Below are 17,180 nucleotides of genomic sequence, written 5' to 3'. Positions count from 1 at the left end.
AAGGGCGTGTGTTGTCCCGCGTCCAGGGCGGAATCCAAATTGTAGGGGATGGTGTTTATTGTTATCCTCGAGAAAGGTTCTGAGTCTTTGGTTTATGATTTTTTCGAAAATTTTACCCGGCACTTTTAGGAGGGATATTGGTCGAAATTTTTTGGGGTAGTGCGGGCTTTTCCCTGCCTTAGGATTGAGTTTCAGTGTCGCCCCTTTAACCGTTCAGGGAAGTAGCCCGAGGATAGGCTGGCGTTAAGATCTTCCGAAGGCGGGTTACGGCGAGAGGCGGGAGTTTTGCCAGAATGGTTTTGCTGAAGCCACTTTCCCCTGGGCAGGATTTCCTCATGTGTCTAATGACTGTTTTGATATTGTCGTCGGAAATTTCTAGAGTCAGGAAGTCGTTGTCGGCGTTAAGTCGCGTGGGGTCAGCGTCGGGGTAGGGGGTGGTTCTGTGTAAATTGTCAGTCACGAAGTTCCTTACAGTCGTCTCTGTCTCTTCGTCGTCCCATAAGTCATTGTCGTCTGTAAAAATGTCCGTCCAGTGTTGTCTATGGAGGGCTTCTTTGTTGCTGTCGCTGTATGCTTTGTCGTTGGTAGGGGTGAATAGGTAGTGGGGTTCTTGCCTATCGGAGCCCATGAGTTGTTTAGTTTTCCTCCAGAAGGTGGAGGGCTCGTTGTATGTGGAGGCGGTCTGAGCTATGACCCCTCCCCAGTAATTGTTGCTGTCGGCCTTGAGGTTCTGTTGGAGTAAGGATTGTAGGTGTTTGTAGCGTCTGTAGAGGTCGTATGACCATCCGTTGGTATTGGCCTCCAGGTTAATAGCGGTGAATTGGACTAATAGTGTTCTTGTGGCATGAGTGAGTGTGTGGGAGTATTTTGTAACGTGTGGTTGGGATGTTGTTTGTGGTTGCCGTGGTTATGGTGTCGTACCAAAGATCTATGGCGTTGTCGATGTTTTCGTGGGTGAGCAGGTTTTGTTCAGGGGTGTCGTTAAGTTGTGCTGTGATCTCGGTTTGGATGTGTTGCCAGTTGGCTTATTTGAAGTTTGGCCTGGGGTGGGCCGGGATTTTTATGGGATTGGACAGGGCCTCCAGGACGCACTGAGTAAAACTCCCTGGCACAGCATTCTTGCAGGAGACGTTGATACTCAAGTGAGAACCTTCACCGATACAATCCTCTGCCTCCAAGACATATATGTTCCCAGCCATACGTACGTTCACGGTCAAACCACTTGACCGCCCTTGGTTTGGGTTTGACTGTAGAATGGCAACTGATGAAAAAAGCAGAGCCTGGACACACTTTAGACGACACCCAACCGACACTAACAGACAAGACACAAGGAGGCCTGTGCCAATATGAAAAGAGTACAACGGCTGGCTCAACAACGGTGGCAAGAAGACCTTAAACTTAAACTCTCTGGTCATTCAGTGGGAAGCAAATCATGGTGGGCTGCCCTTAAGGAGCAGCAAGGTTTTGCTCCTGACTTTCACATTCCCCCAACAAAGCGGATGGTTCGGTCGCTTCTCGGAGCTGTGAAAAGGCTGATGTGCTGGCATCCCATTTTTCAGGGAAAATGACCATTCCTGAACCTAACCGTCTTCCTCCTGTTATGCCACGACTTACCAATGCCACCCTTGATGCAGTTGTTGTAACGGAAGCGGAGGTTAAGCTGCATTTAAAACAGCTTGATACTAAGAAGGCTTTGGGTCCGGATGGTGTTTCGCCTCACATCCTCAAACACTGTGCCGCCCAGTTGGCAGAACCCATCACCCTCATCTTCCAATGCTGCATCAGCACTAGTACGTGGCCTTCTCTCTGGAAAGTTGCGAGAGTTGCAGCCATTCACAAGAAAGGAAGCAAGACAGATCCGAAGAATTACAGGCCGATCTCTCTTTTGTCTGTAATTGGCAAGATATTAGAAGCAATCATTGCCAACAGGATTACCTCCTTCTTCACCACACACCACATTCTTAATAATAGGCAGTTTGGTTTTCGTCGCAACAGGTCAAATAATGACCTTCTCCTCCTTATGTTTACTTCTTGGCATCAGTTCCTAGATAGAGGACGTGATGTTTTTGTCATTGCCCTGGACATAGCCGGAGCATTTGACAGAGTGTGGCACTCCGGTCTGATCGCCAAACTCCGAAGCATGGGTGTAAACGGCGGACTCCTCCACCTCCTTCACGACTACCTGCGGCACAGAACCCTCAGTGTGGTGGTGAATGGACAGTCCTCGGCAGAGCACCCTGTTGGAGCTGGTGTTCCTCAAGGTAGTGTCCTTGGACCCCTTCTTTGGAACGTTTTCCGTAACGACCTCCTCCAGCTCATCCCTGAAGCCTATGCATACGCGAACCACTGTACACTAACTTTCCCCTGGGATACTACTGACCATCGCACTACAGTCACCCTAATCAACCATGTGATTGAGATAATTACTGTATGGGGACAACCAACGGTGGCAGATGGATCTTGCCCAGGACAAGACCCAAGTCATGTTGATCTCCCGGCGGCACCATTCCCTGGACAACCCTATCCCATCCATCCTTTTAAATGGGAAGATCCTACCTCTGAAGCCATCGATTCATATTCTTGGTGTTGAAATCAACAGCACCCTTTCCTTCACCAACCACGTCCAGAAAACAGCTGCCAAGGCTGCCAGCAGATTGAGCTGCGTCAGGCGCGTATCCCACCTCCTGGAGGCTAGAGGGGTAATCAACCTGTACAACGCCCAGGTCCGTTCCGTCATGGAGTACGCTCCCTTGACGTGGTCGGCCTGCCCCCCTTCGTACCTTAGTCTCCTAGACAAGGTTCAGAACCGTGCCCAGGGGATCGTCACGGCAAAAGTAACTCCTGGACAGCTGCTGACCCCTCTGCAGCCCTTACAGCACAGGCGGGACGTGGGCGGTTTATGCTCCATATACAAGATCCACAAGCAGGGCACCCCGCACCTTGTTTACTCCGGCAGCCGTGGGCGACGCCTCATCCTCACTCCACCAGGGACGCTCACACGAGGAGTGCACAGCTGGCTGTTCCCTTCGCCAGGACTGAGACCTTTCTCCGCTCCTTCCTGCCGCGATACACAAGACTGTGGAACTCTATGGTGCGACAGACTGACATTTACCAAGCTAATTCTATTCGGACTTTTATGTGTGCAGTGAATACTTGGCTAAGGTGACGTGACACTTAATTGTGTGACACGTCCTGTAATCTTAATCTTATTCTATTTTTAATCTTTTAATTTTAATCTTTTAGTCTTTTAATCTTTCAATCTTTTAATCTTAATCTTATTGTATTTTTCTCCTGCCAAAGATAGTCTGCAGCGCCTCACTGTAACTTTTGGAAGTTGTTTATTTCTGTATTGGAATTTGTTTGTATCTAGTAAAAGAGAGAGAGAGAGAGAGAGAGAGAGAGAGAGAGAGAGAGAGAGAGAGAGAGAGAGAGAGAGAGAGAGAGAGAGAGAGAGAATTACATAGAAAATCGAGAGAGAGAGATCTTGATCTTGATGTCACAGGTGGCTCGGGATTTCTCCCCAGCCAGGCCTTTATATCGGCAGCTCCTGTGAAAAGAAAACAAAACATGCGGGAAGTCAATGTTCTCGGGGCAAGATATCATTCCCTACATCTTTCACGCCACATGCCCTCCAAGAACTCTTTCACTGCCTCAATCACTCGTCCACTGGTCTCTCCACTGAGCCCCAGCAGCAGCACCATCCACTCCCTTCCAGTCCTCCCGTTTACATCACGTCCCATCTCGCTCAAAAACACATGCATCATCTTCGTTCTCTCCCTGTCATACTTCTTGCATTCCAGCACTACATGCTGCACAGTCTCGTCCACACCCCTGTCACACATCTGGCATACTTTGCTGCGGGACTCAGACCATCTATAGTTCCTTGCATTCACATCCAGACACTGCGCTCTAGCACGGAAAAGAAGATCACCTCCCAGGCTTCCCTCATACCACACCTCACACTTTGGGGCCTCTTTCTCCCTATACCAGTCGAGAGTTTCCTTTCTTTCCATCTCATTCTTCCACTTGCTCAATCCCTCATCTTTAACTGCCATATCTATCACATTCTTCCACTTTCTTACATCCCACTCAAACCCCTCTCCATTTCTGTTTGTTATTCTCCATTCAAACACATTCTGTCTATCTTCAAAGGGTCGGTACACCCACCTACTTAGCATAACATTCCTGTCTATCATTCGCCCACATTTATTCGCCCATTTGCCATCTCTTATACTCCACAAGTATACTTTCCTTGCTAATCTTGCATCCTCCATTTGTTCCAGTCTCACTTTATATCTCAAGGTTGCCTTTACTAGTCTTTCCCTAAACGTGCTCCATCCCATGTCCCCCCTAAGAGCCTCTACTGCTGCAAACCTTGGTGCATTCAGTGCCATTCTTGCTACCCTATTCTGCCCCACTTCCAATTTTCTATCTCACTGTCATTCCATGTCATCACATCCATTCCATACATAATGCTCAGGACAGCCACACTCTTCCAAACCTCACGGATGACATCATACTTGCTCGCTCTCATCCTCGCTGCACTCCCTAAACGGCCTACCCACTGGTTTGCCATACTTATCTTTACATTCTTGGCCCTGCCGCATCCATTTACCTCCATCCACACCCCTAGATACTTGTATTCTTCCGTCTGTTCCAACTCATCCCTTCCAGTCTCCAAGTTGTTTCTCTCTCATCCTCTGACCTATTCACTATCATTACTTTGCTCTTCTCACTACTGAACCTAACCCCAAAATCCTTCCATAACCCCTACCACATCTAGGAGACTCTGTAGTTCTTCAGCAGACTCACTCATAACCACCACATCATCCGCATACAACAACACACATACTTTATCCTCTCCAATTCTCACTCCTGCATTCATTCTCCTCATTCTGACTGCTAATTCCTCTGTGAAAAGACTAAATAATGTTGGTGATAATATACAGCCTTGTCTCACTCCTCTTTCACTCTTCACCCAACCTGTCTCTAGATCACCTAGTCTATACTTTGCTCTTGTACCTACATACATACTTCTAATTATGTTAACAATCTTATCACTCAGCCCAACTTTTCAAGCACTCTGCATAACACATCTCTATTCACCCTGTCATAAGCTTTCTCTATATCTAGGAAGCCTAAGTACAGTTTCCTCCTCTCTCTTTTCCTTTCAATCAGCTCATTTACAACAAACATATTATCTTCTGCTCGCCTGTCCACTGGAATCTGTTCTGCTCCTCACCCAGCACCCTGGCACTCTCAATCCATTTACACAACCTTTCATTCAACACAGCACTAAAGATTTTTCCTATTGAGTTTACCAGAGAGATTGGCCTATAGTTCTTTAATTCCTGCTTACTCTTATGCCCGCCCTTGTGGATCAGAGTCACTCTACATTCATTCCATTTACTTGGCACTCTCTCTTCTTCCCATACCTGGTTGAATAACTCAGTCATCCTCTCAATCACAGCCTCACCTCCATTTTTATACAACTCATACGGGATCTCATCTGGTCCTGCAGCCTTACCATTCTTCTGTCTTTTCACACATCTCTCAACCTCCTCCCTACTGATCCTTTCATTCAGCTCATTTGCATCTTTCCTCTCCATAGTTACACATCCTTCTCTCACACCAAATACTTCCCCTACTCCTATTTCTTCCCAAAATTCCCTAATTGACTCCCTCATTTTCTCCTTATCTGTAATTTTTTCACCATTCACCTTCAGACTTTCCACATTCTCACTGTCACTCATCCTCTCACCTCTCAGGAATCTATACCACTCATGACCTCCCTCAAGCCCTTTCTCTCTCAGGGTCTGAATCACACTTCTTTCACACTGAACCTTTGCACTCATGATCTTCCGCTTTGTCAGTCGTTGGTGTCTCACGTAGCTTTCCCATGCATTCTGGTATTCACCCTCAGCTTCTTCGCTTTCTTGCCTCCTTCTCCTCATTCGTCTACACAGTCTATTTAGTCTCTTTCGTTCTTTCCTAGCTGTCCCAATATCATCGTTCCACCACGGTTTCCTTACACGCTTTCTACCATTCGTTCTCACATACCCTACATGTTGGACTGCAGCTCCTCTCACATTCTCTACGAGCCTTTCATTCAAAGCGTCCACATCATTCAAACTACCCGGCTCCCAATTTCTTTCACTCAAGTCTACCTGAAAATTTTCCCACCCTACATCTCTCAGTCTCCACTTCTTCTTCTTCCTGTCCTTTTCTTTCATTTCATTTCTACCTTTCAGCCCGCACTCCACGGTCAACATATTATGGTCAGACACAATATCAATCATTCCCTCTTCATCTATCCACATACGAGACACACATTCGCGCATTCTCCCATTTACCAGTGCATAATCAATCGCAGACTCCTGATTTCTTGCACTCCAGGTCACACGTCCCTCAGCCAGAGTTTCATTCAGGTTCTCTAAGTTCATTTCACTTACAAACTCAGCTAGCATTTCTCCATTCCGATTTATACGTTCACCTAACGTACCTGTATGTGCATTCATATCACCCATAACAATCACTCTCTCTCCTGCATGCTCTCTCACAACTTTTCTAAGAATATTGTACTTTCCCCTGTTTTCCCTTACTGCTCTTTCACCTTCTACAGTCATATACACAACAACCATAACTACTCTTTCTAGTCTGCCCTTTTTATTCTTGCATTCCACACTCACGGCCAATACATCTTCACTGCTAGCACTGTTACCTACATCTAGCTCTTCCACCTTCAGATTCTCATTTTTGCGGTGGAGGAAGGCTACGCCTCCTCCCATAGTCTCCTGTTTCTTTCGCCCCTTCCCAATCATCACATACTCACTCCCCTCAGTCTGCACGTCACCTCTCAGGTGTGTCTCAGTCAAGCCTATTATATCATACTTCCATTCATCCAGTTCCTTACTCATGTCCTCAAGTTTGCCCACACCCCAACCTCTCACATTCAAACATCCAATCTTCATACTTTCACTTCCACTCCTCCGTGCTAGGTCATTTATACCCGTTCAAACTGTCCCCACTGCATACAGTGACTTCATCCGCACCCATTCACGCAGGCGCTCCCCCATCCTCCTGTTCCCGTTGCCGCTCAGGTGCACGCCATCCACGTCGAATGCTGCATCTCCCCTCAGGACTCCGTCCATGTCGATGAAGCTGACGTCGCCCTTCTTCCCTCGCGTCCATTCAATCTTCATCTTCATCATTTCTTCTTGGATCCTCTTGTTTGTAGATCGGCGCAGTCTCTCGTACTGTGGTCCTTCCCTTGGGCGTCTCATAATTCCCACAACTGCAACCTTCATTCCTTTTCCTTCCACTGCCTTCACAGAGTCTACTACATCCTTCACTGTGTCTTCCTGTCCGACGTACTCCAGGGCGTTCCCACCACCCTGGACGATCAGCAGTCCGTCTTTCAAGTCGCCCGCATCATGCTGCACTCTTTTCTTGATGTTCCTGATCTGGGCACCACTCATGCTGGTGCAGCCACTGCCGTCCATGTTGCACTTAACGTGCCAGTGCGCATTCTTCATCATACTGTCTCCAATGATACGGATGGGGGCCCTCTTCACCTTCATTTCTGTTGTCCGTCTAGGCCTTGCTGTTTCTGTCGCTTGGTCTGGTCTTTCCTTGAGGGTCTCAGCAGTCTGAACCTCTCTCTCCACATGGTCCTCCTTGGGGGCAGCCACGGCTGTTGTCTGGACTCCCCTGTCCTCCAGGGTGTCCTTGGGGGCAGCCACGGCTGTTGTCTGGACTCCCCTGTCCTCCAGGGTGTCCTTGGGGGCAGCCACGGCTGTTGTCTGGACTCCCCTGTCCTCCAGGGTGTCCTTGGGGGCAGCCACGGCTGTTGTCTGGACTCCCCTGTCCTCCAGGGTGTCCTTGGGGGCAGCCACAGCTGTTGTCTGGACTCCCCTGTCCTCCAGGGTGTCCTTGGGGGCAGCCACAGCTGTTGTCTGGACTCCCCTGTCCTCCAGGGTGTCCTTGGGGAGAGCCACGGTGGTCGTCTGGACTCCCCTGTCCTCCAGGGTGTCCTTGGGGGCAGCCACGGTGGTCGTCTGGACTCCCCTGTCCTCCAGGGTGTCCTTGGGGGCAGCCACGGTGGTCGTTTGGACTCCCCTGTCCTCCAGGGTGACCTTGGGGGGCTCCACGGTAGTCGTCTGGACTCCTCTGTCCTCCAGGGTGTCCTTGGGGGCCTCCACGGTGGTCGTCTGGACACCTCTGTCCTCCAGGGTGTCCTTGGGGGTCGTCTGGACTGCCTTCTCCTCGTTGCTGGTCTCCGTCTGCACGTTCTTGTCCGTCTTCTGCCTGTCTCTTCGCCACTCGTCCTTCGTCACGTTCTTGCACGCCAGGCATAGGAAGATGAGCAGGGTGTGCTGCAGGAGCCGCGAGTTGGTCTTGATGTCCACGCACGGCTGGTGGCACCACACCTCACACCTCTCGCAGCACACACCGGCGCTGCCCCTGCCCACTCCCTTGCCACACACGCCACAGTCACTCACACCCATCTTTTCAATGGTTAAAGGTTCTCACCACAAAACTGCAGGTTACTTCTTCAAAAACACTCGGAGCCGCTCACACACGTCTGTTCTCTCTCTCTCAGCCACCTGAGAGAGAGAGAGAGAGAGAGAGAGAGACAAAAGCTATATCACTATTTAGTATTTACCTTATACTCTAAGATGCCTTTAAAAGAATCGGCCTATATGGAGACGGTGGTATATTATTTCCCCATAAAAAAGGTTCTATAAACATTATTAGTAAAAAAAAAATTCAAATCAAAATTGTATAGATAGATAGATAGATAGAAATAGATAGGTTAATTGATAGATAGATATAAATAGATTGATTGATAGATAGATATAAATAGATAGATTGATTGAAAGACATAGATAGATTGATAGATAGATATAAATAGATAAATTGATAGATAGATATATATAGATACATAGATAGATATAAATAGATAGATTGATTGATAGATAGATATATGATTGATAGATTGATTGATAGATAGATATAAATAGATGGATTGATAGATAGATAGAAATAGATACATAGATAGATAGATAGATATAAATAGATAGATTGATAGATAGATAGAAATAGATAGATTGATAGATATATAGATAGATAGAAATAGCTAGATTAATAGATAGAAATAGATAGATTGATTGATAGGTAGATAGATAGAAATAGATAGATAGATAGAAATAGATAGATTGATAGATAGAAATAGATAAATTGATAGATAGATAGATAAAGATAGATTGATAGATAACTTAACACTTGCACTGACCACGTACCCTCACCCCCCCCCTCCTCCCCACCCCCCCAACTCACCCATTTCCTCCCCAACCTCCTCCCCTCCCCACCCCCTCAACCTCACCACCTCCTCCCCACTCCCCAAACCCCCCAACATCAGACAGAGAGGTGAAGGACGTTGGGAAAGGCCTCTCCTCCTCAGCACCGAACCAAAATCCCTCCCCAACCTCCCCATCTCCTCCCCAACCTCGCCCCACCCCCAGCCTCACTCCCAACCCACTCTCCACAGCAACATGGCCGTCAACCAGCCTCAACGGCGTCACTCTACGGCCTTACCGCGCACTCTAGTCAAGAAATCTCTGTGACTTGGTGTAAACAAAGTCACGCGTGTCGGTGTGTGGCGGGCGTGGGCGAGGCATTTTGAGGGCGGCACCAGCGCGGCCCAGTGGCGGGAGGCGAGGCAGAGGGAAGGAGAGTCTGGCACATGTTGAGGGTGAGTGTGAATGTCCGCCAGTCAAGGTGAAGGAGGCAAGAACGGCTCCCGTGTGGCAAGGCGGCGACAGCGGCTCGGCCAGTACCAGCCGACACCTCTCATGGCCTGGAGGGGCGCCGCGTGCTGCTGACAGGTCCGACGCGAGGCTCAGGTCAGGCCAGGTGGCGGCGGTGTCTGTCTTGACCTGCCGGGGCGTGGGGGCAACATCGTGGCGGCCTCGGCGACAGCCACGGGGCGGTGGGCGGGGCCGGGCGCCACGGGGCGGTGGGCGGGGCCGGGCCATCGTTGGTCCACACGCTTTCTCACCTGGTAGGGCCATACCAACTGGCCACCAGCCTAGCCTGGGCCGGGAAGGATAGGCCCAAAAGTAACCGTCAGGGTGGGAGGCAGCACCACTAATACAAATAAAGGGAATACTTTCTAAGAAGTCCGCCTCCCCCTCCGCCACTCCAGCCCCCCTACCCCCGAAGACAAGCCTGGGGAACTGTGGGGAACCGGGGTTTGGGGGGGAAGTCAAAATCCCTGAAAAATGGGCTTCCAAAATTCCCCTTGAAAAATCCCAAAATTAAGGAAAATTCCCTACATGTGGGGGGGTCGTTAGCAGGTTGTTTAGTTCGGTTGGAGTAGTTTAAATACGCTCCCCACCAAAAAAAAAAAAAACGATTTTCCAGCGCATCATACATGTAGGGGGTCCAGAGGGGGGCACAGCCCCCCTTGGTTAGCAGGGGGGTGAGGGGGGCTGTTAGGTTATAAAGTTAGGACTTTCCTTACTTTCGAAACTTGGGAATTTTCCTTCATTTAGGGATTTTTCTAGGGAAATTTTGGAAGCCCATTTTTCAGTGATTTTGGCTTCCCCCCCAAAAAAACACGGTTCCCCACAGTTCCCCAGGCTTGTCTTGGGGGGTAGGGGGTGGCGAAGGGGGAGGCGGACTTCTTAGTAAGTATTACCCAAATAACATGGGTATTTGTGGAGATTCACTACGCGCCTCCAAAATACGATATTACGCCTCCTTATTATACTTTTGGGACAAAATTCATGTCCCTTAACCATAATATGAAGGTGGAAAAACTTAAAAGTAAAGAAAAAAGTGGTAAAGTTAGTGAAAAGGCATATTATACATACGCGCGCTTTGTGTTTTGGTGTCCGCGGTGGCTCTTGCTCTTGCAGTATTGGGAGGTGAGCAGTGTTGCCAACGATCCAGTTAGCGATGGTACATTTAGTTAGCGGTTTGCCCACGCATGTGAGACCAGGTCCATCACGGGTGGTTATTATTCTTTTTTTTTTTAGAACACACACCTTTACCTAATACAATACCCGGCCCAAACCTTCACAAAACCCTTTGGGTAAAGGTGCGTGTTCTAAAAAGAAAATAATTACGCGTGGTGGACCTGGTCTCACATGCGTGGGCTAATCGCTAACTAAACATACCATCGCTAACCGGATCGTTGGCAACACTGCCACCGCCGCCAACACCAAAACAGCACGTGTATGTATAATATGCCTTTTCACTACCTTTACCATGTTTTCTTTACTCTTAAGTTTTTCCGCCTTCATATTATGGTTAAGGGACATGTATTTCATCCCTTAAGTATAATATGGAGGCGTAATATCATATTTTGGAAGCGTGTAGTGAATCTCCACAATTATCGTAACATGTAGTGACTGGCTGAGTGTCTTACAATTTAAAGGATACAACTTCAGCTTATCATGATACTAGATATGAACAATAGAATTAAAAGTCATAGAAGAAGTAATGGTGAATTTACAGTTTCACCCAACCAACAATTTTCTCACATGGTTCATGTTTTTCCAGTGACAGATGTAGTGAATTGCATGATTTTGTACCTCATATCCGTCACAGATGTCTACTTTTCGAGTTATGCCTCTTTTCAGGTTACGCCTATCCCCCGCCCTCAACGATCTTGGGGGACCTGTAGGAACTCGGGGTTTTTGGGTGGGGGAGCAGGAAATTGAGTAATATGCATTTCAAATAAGGTCAAGAAGTCAACAGAATCACATTAGAACACCAGTGAAAAAGCATATATTTGTTTTTGGTTTCGGCGGCAGCAGAAGCGGCCATTGGAAGGTGAGCAATGTTGCCAATGATCCACTACATTTAGCAAAAATAGCTACAGCCACACCACACCAAGTTACATACACCCCAAAATTGACCGCTCTTTTGGCCACTCTTTACTTCTGTCTATGTGGGAACAGCGACTAGTTGACTTTTCTTTTTCTACACTCTTTTTGTTGCCCTTGAGCAGTCTCCTTTGTTGTAAGAGAAGATGGCACCACTATAAACACTTGCCTGCGCCATGATGGGCTGGGGACGATTACCATCCAGGCCCCTCAAGCAAGCCTACCGGCGCAATAGGTGTAGACGTAAAAAATAAAAAATAAAAAATAAATTAAAATAAAAAAATAAAAAATAACGCAACCTATCTCCATCTCAATCATTATGACCTGGTAAGTTAACCTCTCTTCTGGACACTGCTATACTTTTTTTTACAGAGGCAGTGATTAGCAGACTTTTTTTTTTCAATTGTTTTTTTGCCCGTGAGCTGCTTCCTTCACTGTAAAAAAGGAAAAAATTATGTTAATCTGTTCTCCATGATGTTAACCAGTATTTGCCATCAGAAAAAATAATATATAAAAATTAATGAATATCAACTCTCTCTCTCTCTCTCTCTCTCTCTCTCTTCCTTCCCTCCTGTACTGTAAAAAATAAATACAAATGAATTAATATTAACCTCAGTCTTAAATTCCAGGACTTCCCAGTACCCAAGCCTAAGCCGAGTGCGTCCTGATGCAGCGCGATGCCAACCTCCTGCTCTGCGCGAGACTGTAGGAGCAGGAAGACTGGGGACTGCAAGCTCACCTTCCACATGTGAGTACAGCGGACAACAGCATTTATTTTGACACATTACTTTTTTACTTTCTTTTTTCTTTTTTTATCCTGGTAGCAGCGACGGGCCAAATTTGTGGCTTTACCGTGTAGCAGCGACGGGCCAAATTTGTGGCTTTACCGTGTAGCAGCGACGGGCCAAATTTGTGGCTTTACCATGTAGCAGCGACGGGCAAAATTTGTGGCTTTACCGTGTAGCAGCGACGGGCCAAATTTGTGGCTTTACCGTGTAGCAGCAACGGGCCAAATTTGTGGCTTTACCGTGTAGCAGCAACGGGCCAAATTTGTGGCTTTACCATGTAGCAGCGACGGGCCAAATTTGTACCATGATATAAACCAAAAAAAATAGATGATACATAATCTGATCACAAATGCTTTGATATATATTATGAAATGGTTCGTGTGAGGGGTGATTTTTTTCGCTTGGAGGGACCATTAACCCGGCAGCGTCGGTGGACCCATTTCTGGGCTCCCGCGAGTTGGTCCACTGAAATGGCGGACCCCGTATGGGGCTCTGCTCAAAACACCTAATTCGAGCTAATTGTAGGCGGTGGCGGCATAGAGTAACCCACAATGCATGCCCTGGGTCATTGTTGTGGGTGATTGATCTTGAGGTGGGCTTATTTGTCATAGGTGGTGCTGTAAGGTCATGGCAGACTGAATTAGCTATCCATACAGTAATCACTTGTCAAATTATCTAAAGTAGACAACAAGCAACTCTCGGCTAGATGCCACGTGTCATGAGACATTTTATTTTGTAGCAAACATCACCCAAAAAGAATAGAATTTGAGCATAAATAAATATTTTTAGCGGATTTATGATTATGAGAGGAGTACTCTGATGTATGTTCCATGCTCTTTTCTTAGTCTCAAAAAGCAGTGTAATGTTGCAGTTTCTCGGCCACTTCTCGGCTTTCCCACAACCAAAGCCCCGCTGCTACCACCGGGTTATACTTTTTGTTTTTGCTCATCCACTATCCTCTGCAGCGTCCTGTCATTCTCTGGCAACTATACTGTATCATGTGCAAACAACCTGCCACCAGTGACTCCTCCGTACCTCCCACTTTCAGCCTTGGACCATTGGGCTCCCCCACTCTGGCTTTCATTTCTCTCATGCAAGCGTTCATGTACACATTGAAAAGCCTGTCTCACGCCCACGCCAACACCAAAACTCTCCCTCAATTCACCATTCACGCATACAGAGGCACTCACATCCTCATAGAAGGATCCAATTCCCTCCAGCAAACACCTTCCCACACCATATATCCTCAGAACATCCCACAACCCCTTCCTGTCAACCCTGTCATGTGCCTTATCCAGGTCCTTGGAAGCAGCAAACAGCTTTATATCCTTCTTTAGGTATTTTCAAACTAACATTCTGTACGGCTTTGCAAAATCAATGCCCTGCTCTCTTGCCCTCTCAAATACCTTAACCTTACTCTCTCCAGCTTTCACTCTCAGCTTCCTCGTCTTGCACACCCTGTCAAACTCATCCACTGTCCTCTGCAGTGTCCCCTCATTCTCTGCCAACAACAATGTATCAGACAGGCCTGCCAACAAGGACTCTTGCATGCCTCTTACTTTCTGCTTCCTTCTACAGTTCATTATATTTTCCAGCTTCCCCAAAGACCCTGAGCTGCAGAAGAGATGGATTACCGTCACTGGCCGCAAGAACTGGACGCCAGGTCGCTACGGCAGGCTATGCTCTCAGCACTTTGAGGAGAAGTGTTTTGACCGCACCGGCCAGACCACCAGACTCAGGGCCGGGGCACTGCCAACCATCGGGAAATATGTCCCCAGGAACAGAAAGGTAAAGAGATAGAAAGGAGAGGAAAAGGAAATCAGGGAAAAGAAGTAAAAGGTGAAAAATATGATTAGAAAAAATATATATATAGTTTTGGTGATGGAGAGAATATATATATATATATATATATATATATATATATATATATATATATATATATATATATATATATATATATATATATATATATATATATATATATATATATATATATATATATATATATATATATATATACAGTAATTCAATTTGAGTATTGTTTCCTTGAAGATATATATATATATATATATATATATATATATATATATATATATATATATATATATATATATATATATATATATATATATATATATATATACAGGTAACTCTCGATTTATGTGAGTATTGTGTCCTTGAAGAGGTTAAGCAAATCAAAAATAATGTAACTACTGGTACTGAGTACCATGCACTTCTTGTTTGAGTAGCGATAAAGTGAAAAAAAAATGTAAATTAAATAATTATTTGATTTTGGAATAACTACTGGTACTGGTACCATACACCCCCTATTGTTGAGTATGATAAGTGAAAAAAAAAAAAAAAACGCAGTAAATAATTATTTGGATTTTTGGACCCTGCGTTATTTCAAAAATGCATGAACCAAACTCGCATAAATCAAGTTACTATATATATATATATATATATATATATATATATATATATATATATATATATATATATATATATATATATATATATATATATATATATATGTACAGAAGCCCCCACCATTCACGGCCTCACTGTTCACGGATTCACTTATAATGTGGTAGGGTATTTTACACCCCCTGTCAACGTGGATGAAAACTCATGCACGTGGTCTGATCTACTAAGGCTGCTTTCACAGTCTTTTGTTTGTTTTGATCGTTTCTATGAGCGATCGCCGCTACAGTATTTCCACGTGAGTGAAAGTGGCCGATAGGGTAGTGGTGGCTGCAGAGGAAGCAAGAGGTGTTCAGTGTGTGTGGCAAGGTGTGGGGCGGGGCTAACCCCGCAGCCGCCACTACCCCATCGCCAGTTTCATGTGGAAATACTATAGTGGCGATCGCCACTCATTGGTAACGATCAAAACAAAGAAAAATGACTGTGAAAGCAGCCCTGAATCCCAATATTTTACATTTTAACCCCTTCAACACGAGGACGCGCATACTGCATCCTTGCGTGCCCCATACCATATCCGAGGACGTGCATACTGCGTTCTGGCTCGCTTTAGCCAATACACGAGTTATTTTATCTCTATATTTATGGTTACATCTAAATATTATCAATTAATTTATGTTTCTTTATGTGCACCATTTAATTCTGCATGTTTTCATATATAATACATGATGATTATGTTGAGTTTATGGCTGAAAACTTATTATATTCAATAGCGACATTTGAAATTTGGCGCGCGCGGCGATCCCGGATACGGCGCGGGGCGCTGTGTTGGGCCGGCCGTAGTGAAGGGGTTAAATGCTTGATACTTACTGGGACCTGCCAGAACTGGTCCTTCATAGAGACTCGAGGCTACTGCTTTGAGGAGTAAAGAAACATGGCGGAGACTGGCAGAGGGGTAACGTGTATAAAGTTTGTACGGGCGTACCTCCGGGAACAGCCACAAATGGACCTTCCATGGGCCCAGCAAACACTCAAATTAATCAATAATATACTGGATGTATATGGATATATATACATATGAATATTAACACAAAGGGGAGAGACGAGAATTCACTAATACTTGGTGGCTGTGTGGAAGACGAGCAATGCGGCGTTCGTACCTTTCAAAGGGCCCAGCAAACATTGATGCCACGGGCTGAGCCGCGCAGTGTTGCCAAACTATCCTACTCATCGCATTGCATTTTTTCGTAGTTTCCAACCGATAACTACCGCAAAAAACACCACTTGCCCGCCAACCACCACCGCCTACGCACTCACACTCACCACAACCAACCACAGAGTGAGTGTTAAATTATTACTGTCCATATTCAATTTGTGATTTATGTGTATGTAAAACTATATAACTGCTTAGAAATGCCTGAGAAATACTTTTTTTTCATTCAATTGAGATGGTAGAACGAAACCCTATTTTCCCTATTTGATTATAGTCTCGTCGATCGCAGATCACGGGAATCTCGCGGAACCAAATACCCGTGAACGGCGGGGGGCTTCTGTACATGTAAAGAGGGGAAATAGAGAAAAAGGAAGTGAGGGAAAAGGAGATAAAGTGAAAAATGCTATTACAAAAAAATATTAATTTAGTTTTGGTGATGGAAAAAATGAAATTAGAAAATATATATATATATATATATATATATATATATATATATATATATATATATATATATATATATATATATATATATATATATATATATAGTAATCACTCACCATATCGCGGTTCACTTATCGCGGTCTCGCTATATCGCAGATTTTTAAATTGTATCGTATCGCAGATTTTTTGCTATATCGTGGGATTTTGCGGTTTATAGGTATTTCTATATATTTATTATTTCAAATATTTTTACGGTAAAAAAGCATTTTCTAGCCTGAAAAATTAAAACAATAAAAAAATTTGAATATATGTTGTTAAAATTACTTTGGTTTAATAGTGTAGAAAGTGTTTAACCCTTAGATTACGGCGATCGTATATATAAGTGCGCTGCCACACGCCCCACCCGTACGGGGATCATATATA

General features: G+C 45.5%; 1 protein-coding gene and 1 long non-coding RNA gene across 4 annotated transcripts; one reads left to right on the top strand and one right to left on the bottom strand.

Annotated features, from left to right (window-relative positions):
• Nucleotides 1-6,984: 6,984 nt before the first annotated feature.
• LOC126991737 (uncharacterized) lies at nt 6,985-8,594 on the bottom strand. Of its 3 annotated transcripts, none has more exons than XM_050850432.1 (2): nt 8,136-8,594; nt 6,985-8,084 (listed from the first exon to the last, which is right to left on the bottom strand). In XM_050850432.1, exons 1-2 carry the CDS (start codon nt 8,505-8,507, stop codon nt 7,014-7,016), a joined length of 1,443 nt encoding a protein of 480 aa, XP_050706389.1. In that variant the 5' UTR covers nt 8,508-8,594; the 3' UTR covers nt 6,985-7,013. The 3 variants fall into 3 exon arrangements, with proteins under 3 accessions (XP_050706389.1, XP_050706391.1, XP_050706396.1); XM_050850434.1 differs by having other exon boundaries at nt 6,985-8,033; XM_050850439.1 differs by having other exon boundaries at nt 6,985-7,982.
• A 1,009-nt stretch (nt 8,595-9,603) lies between these two features.
• Nucleotides 9,604-16,428, top strand: LOC126991368 (uncharacterized). The gene is made up of 4 exons (XR_007745452.1): nt 9,604-9,754; nt 12,524-12,642; nt 14,278-14,470; nt 16,355-16,428. It is a non-coding gene; the product is annotated as an uncharacterized LOC126991368 (long non-coding RNA).
• The last annotated feature ends 752 nt before the right edge of the window (nt 16,429-17,180 follow it).

This window comes from Eriocheir sinensis, chromosome 7 (genome assembly GCF_024679095.1).
Source record: "Eriocheir sinensis breed Jianghai 21 chromosome 7, ASM2467909v1, whole genome shotgun sequence".
Classification (NCBI taxonomy): domain Eukaryota; kingdom Metazoa; phylum Arthropoda; class Malacostraca; order Decapoda; family Varunidae; genus Eriocheir; species Eriocheir sinensis.
This window is presented reverse-complemented; position numbering and strand designations above follow the sequence as displayed.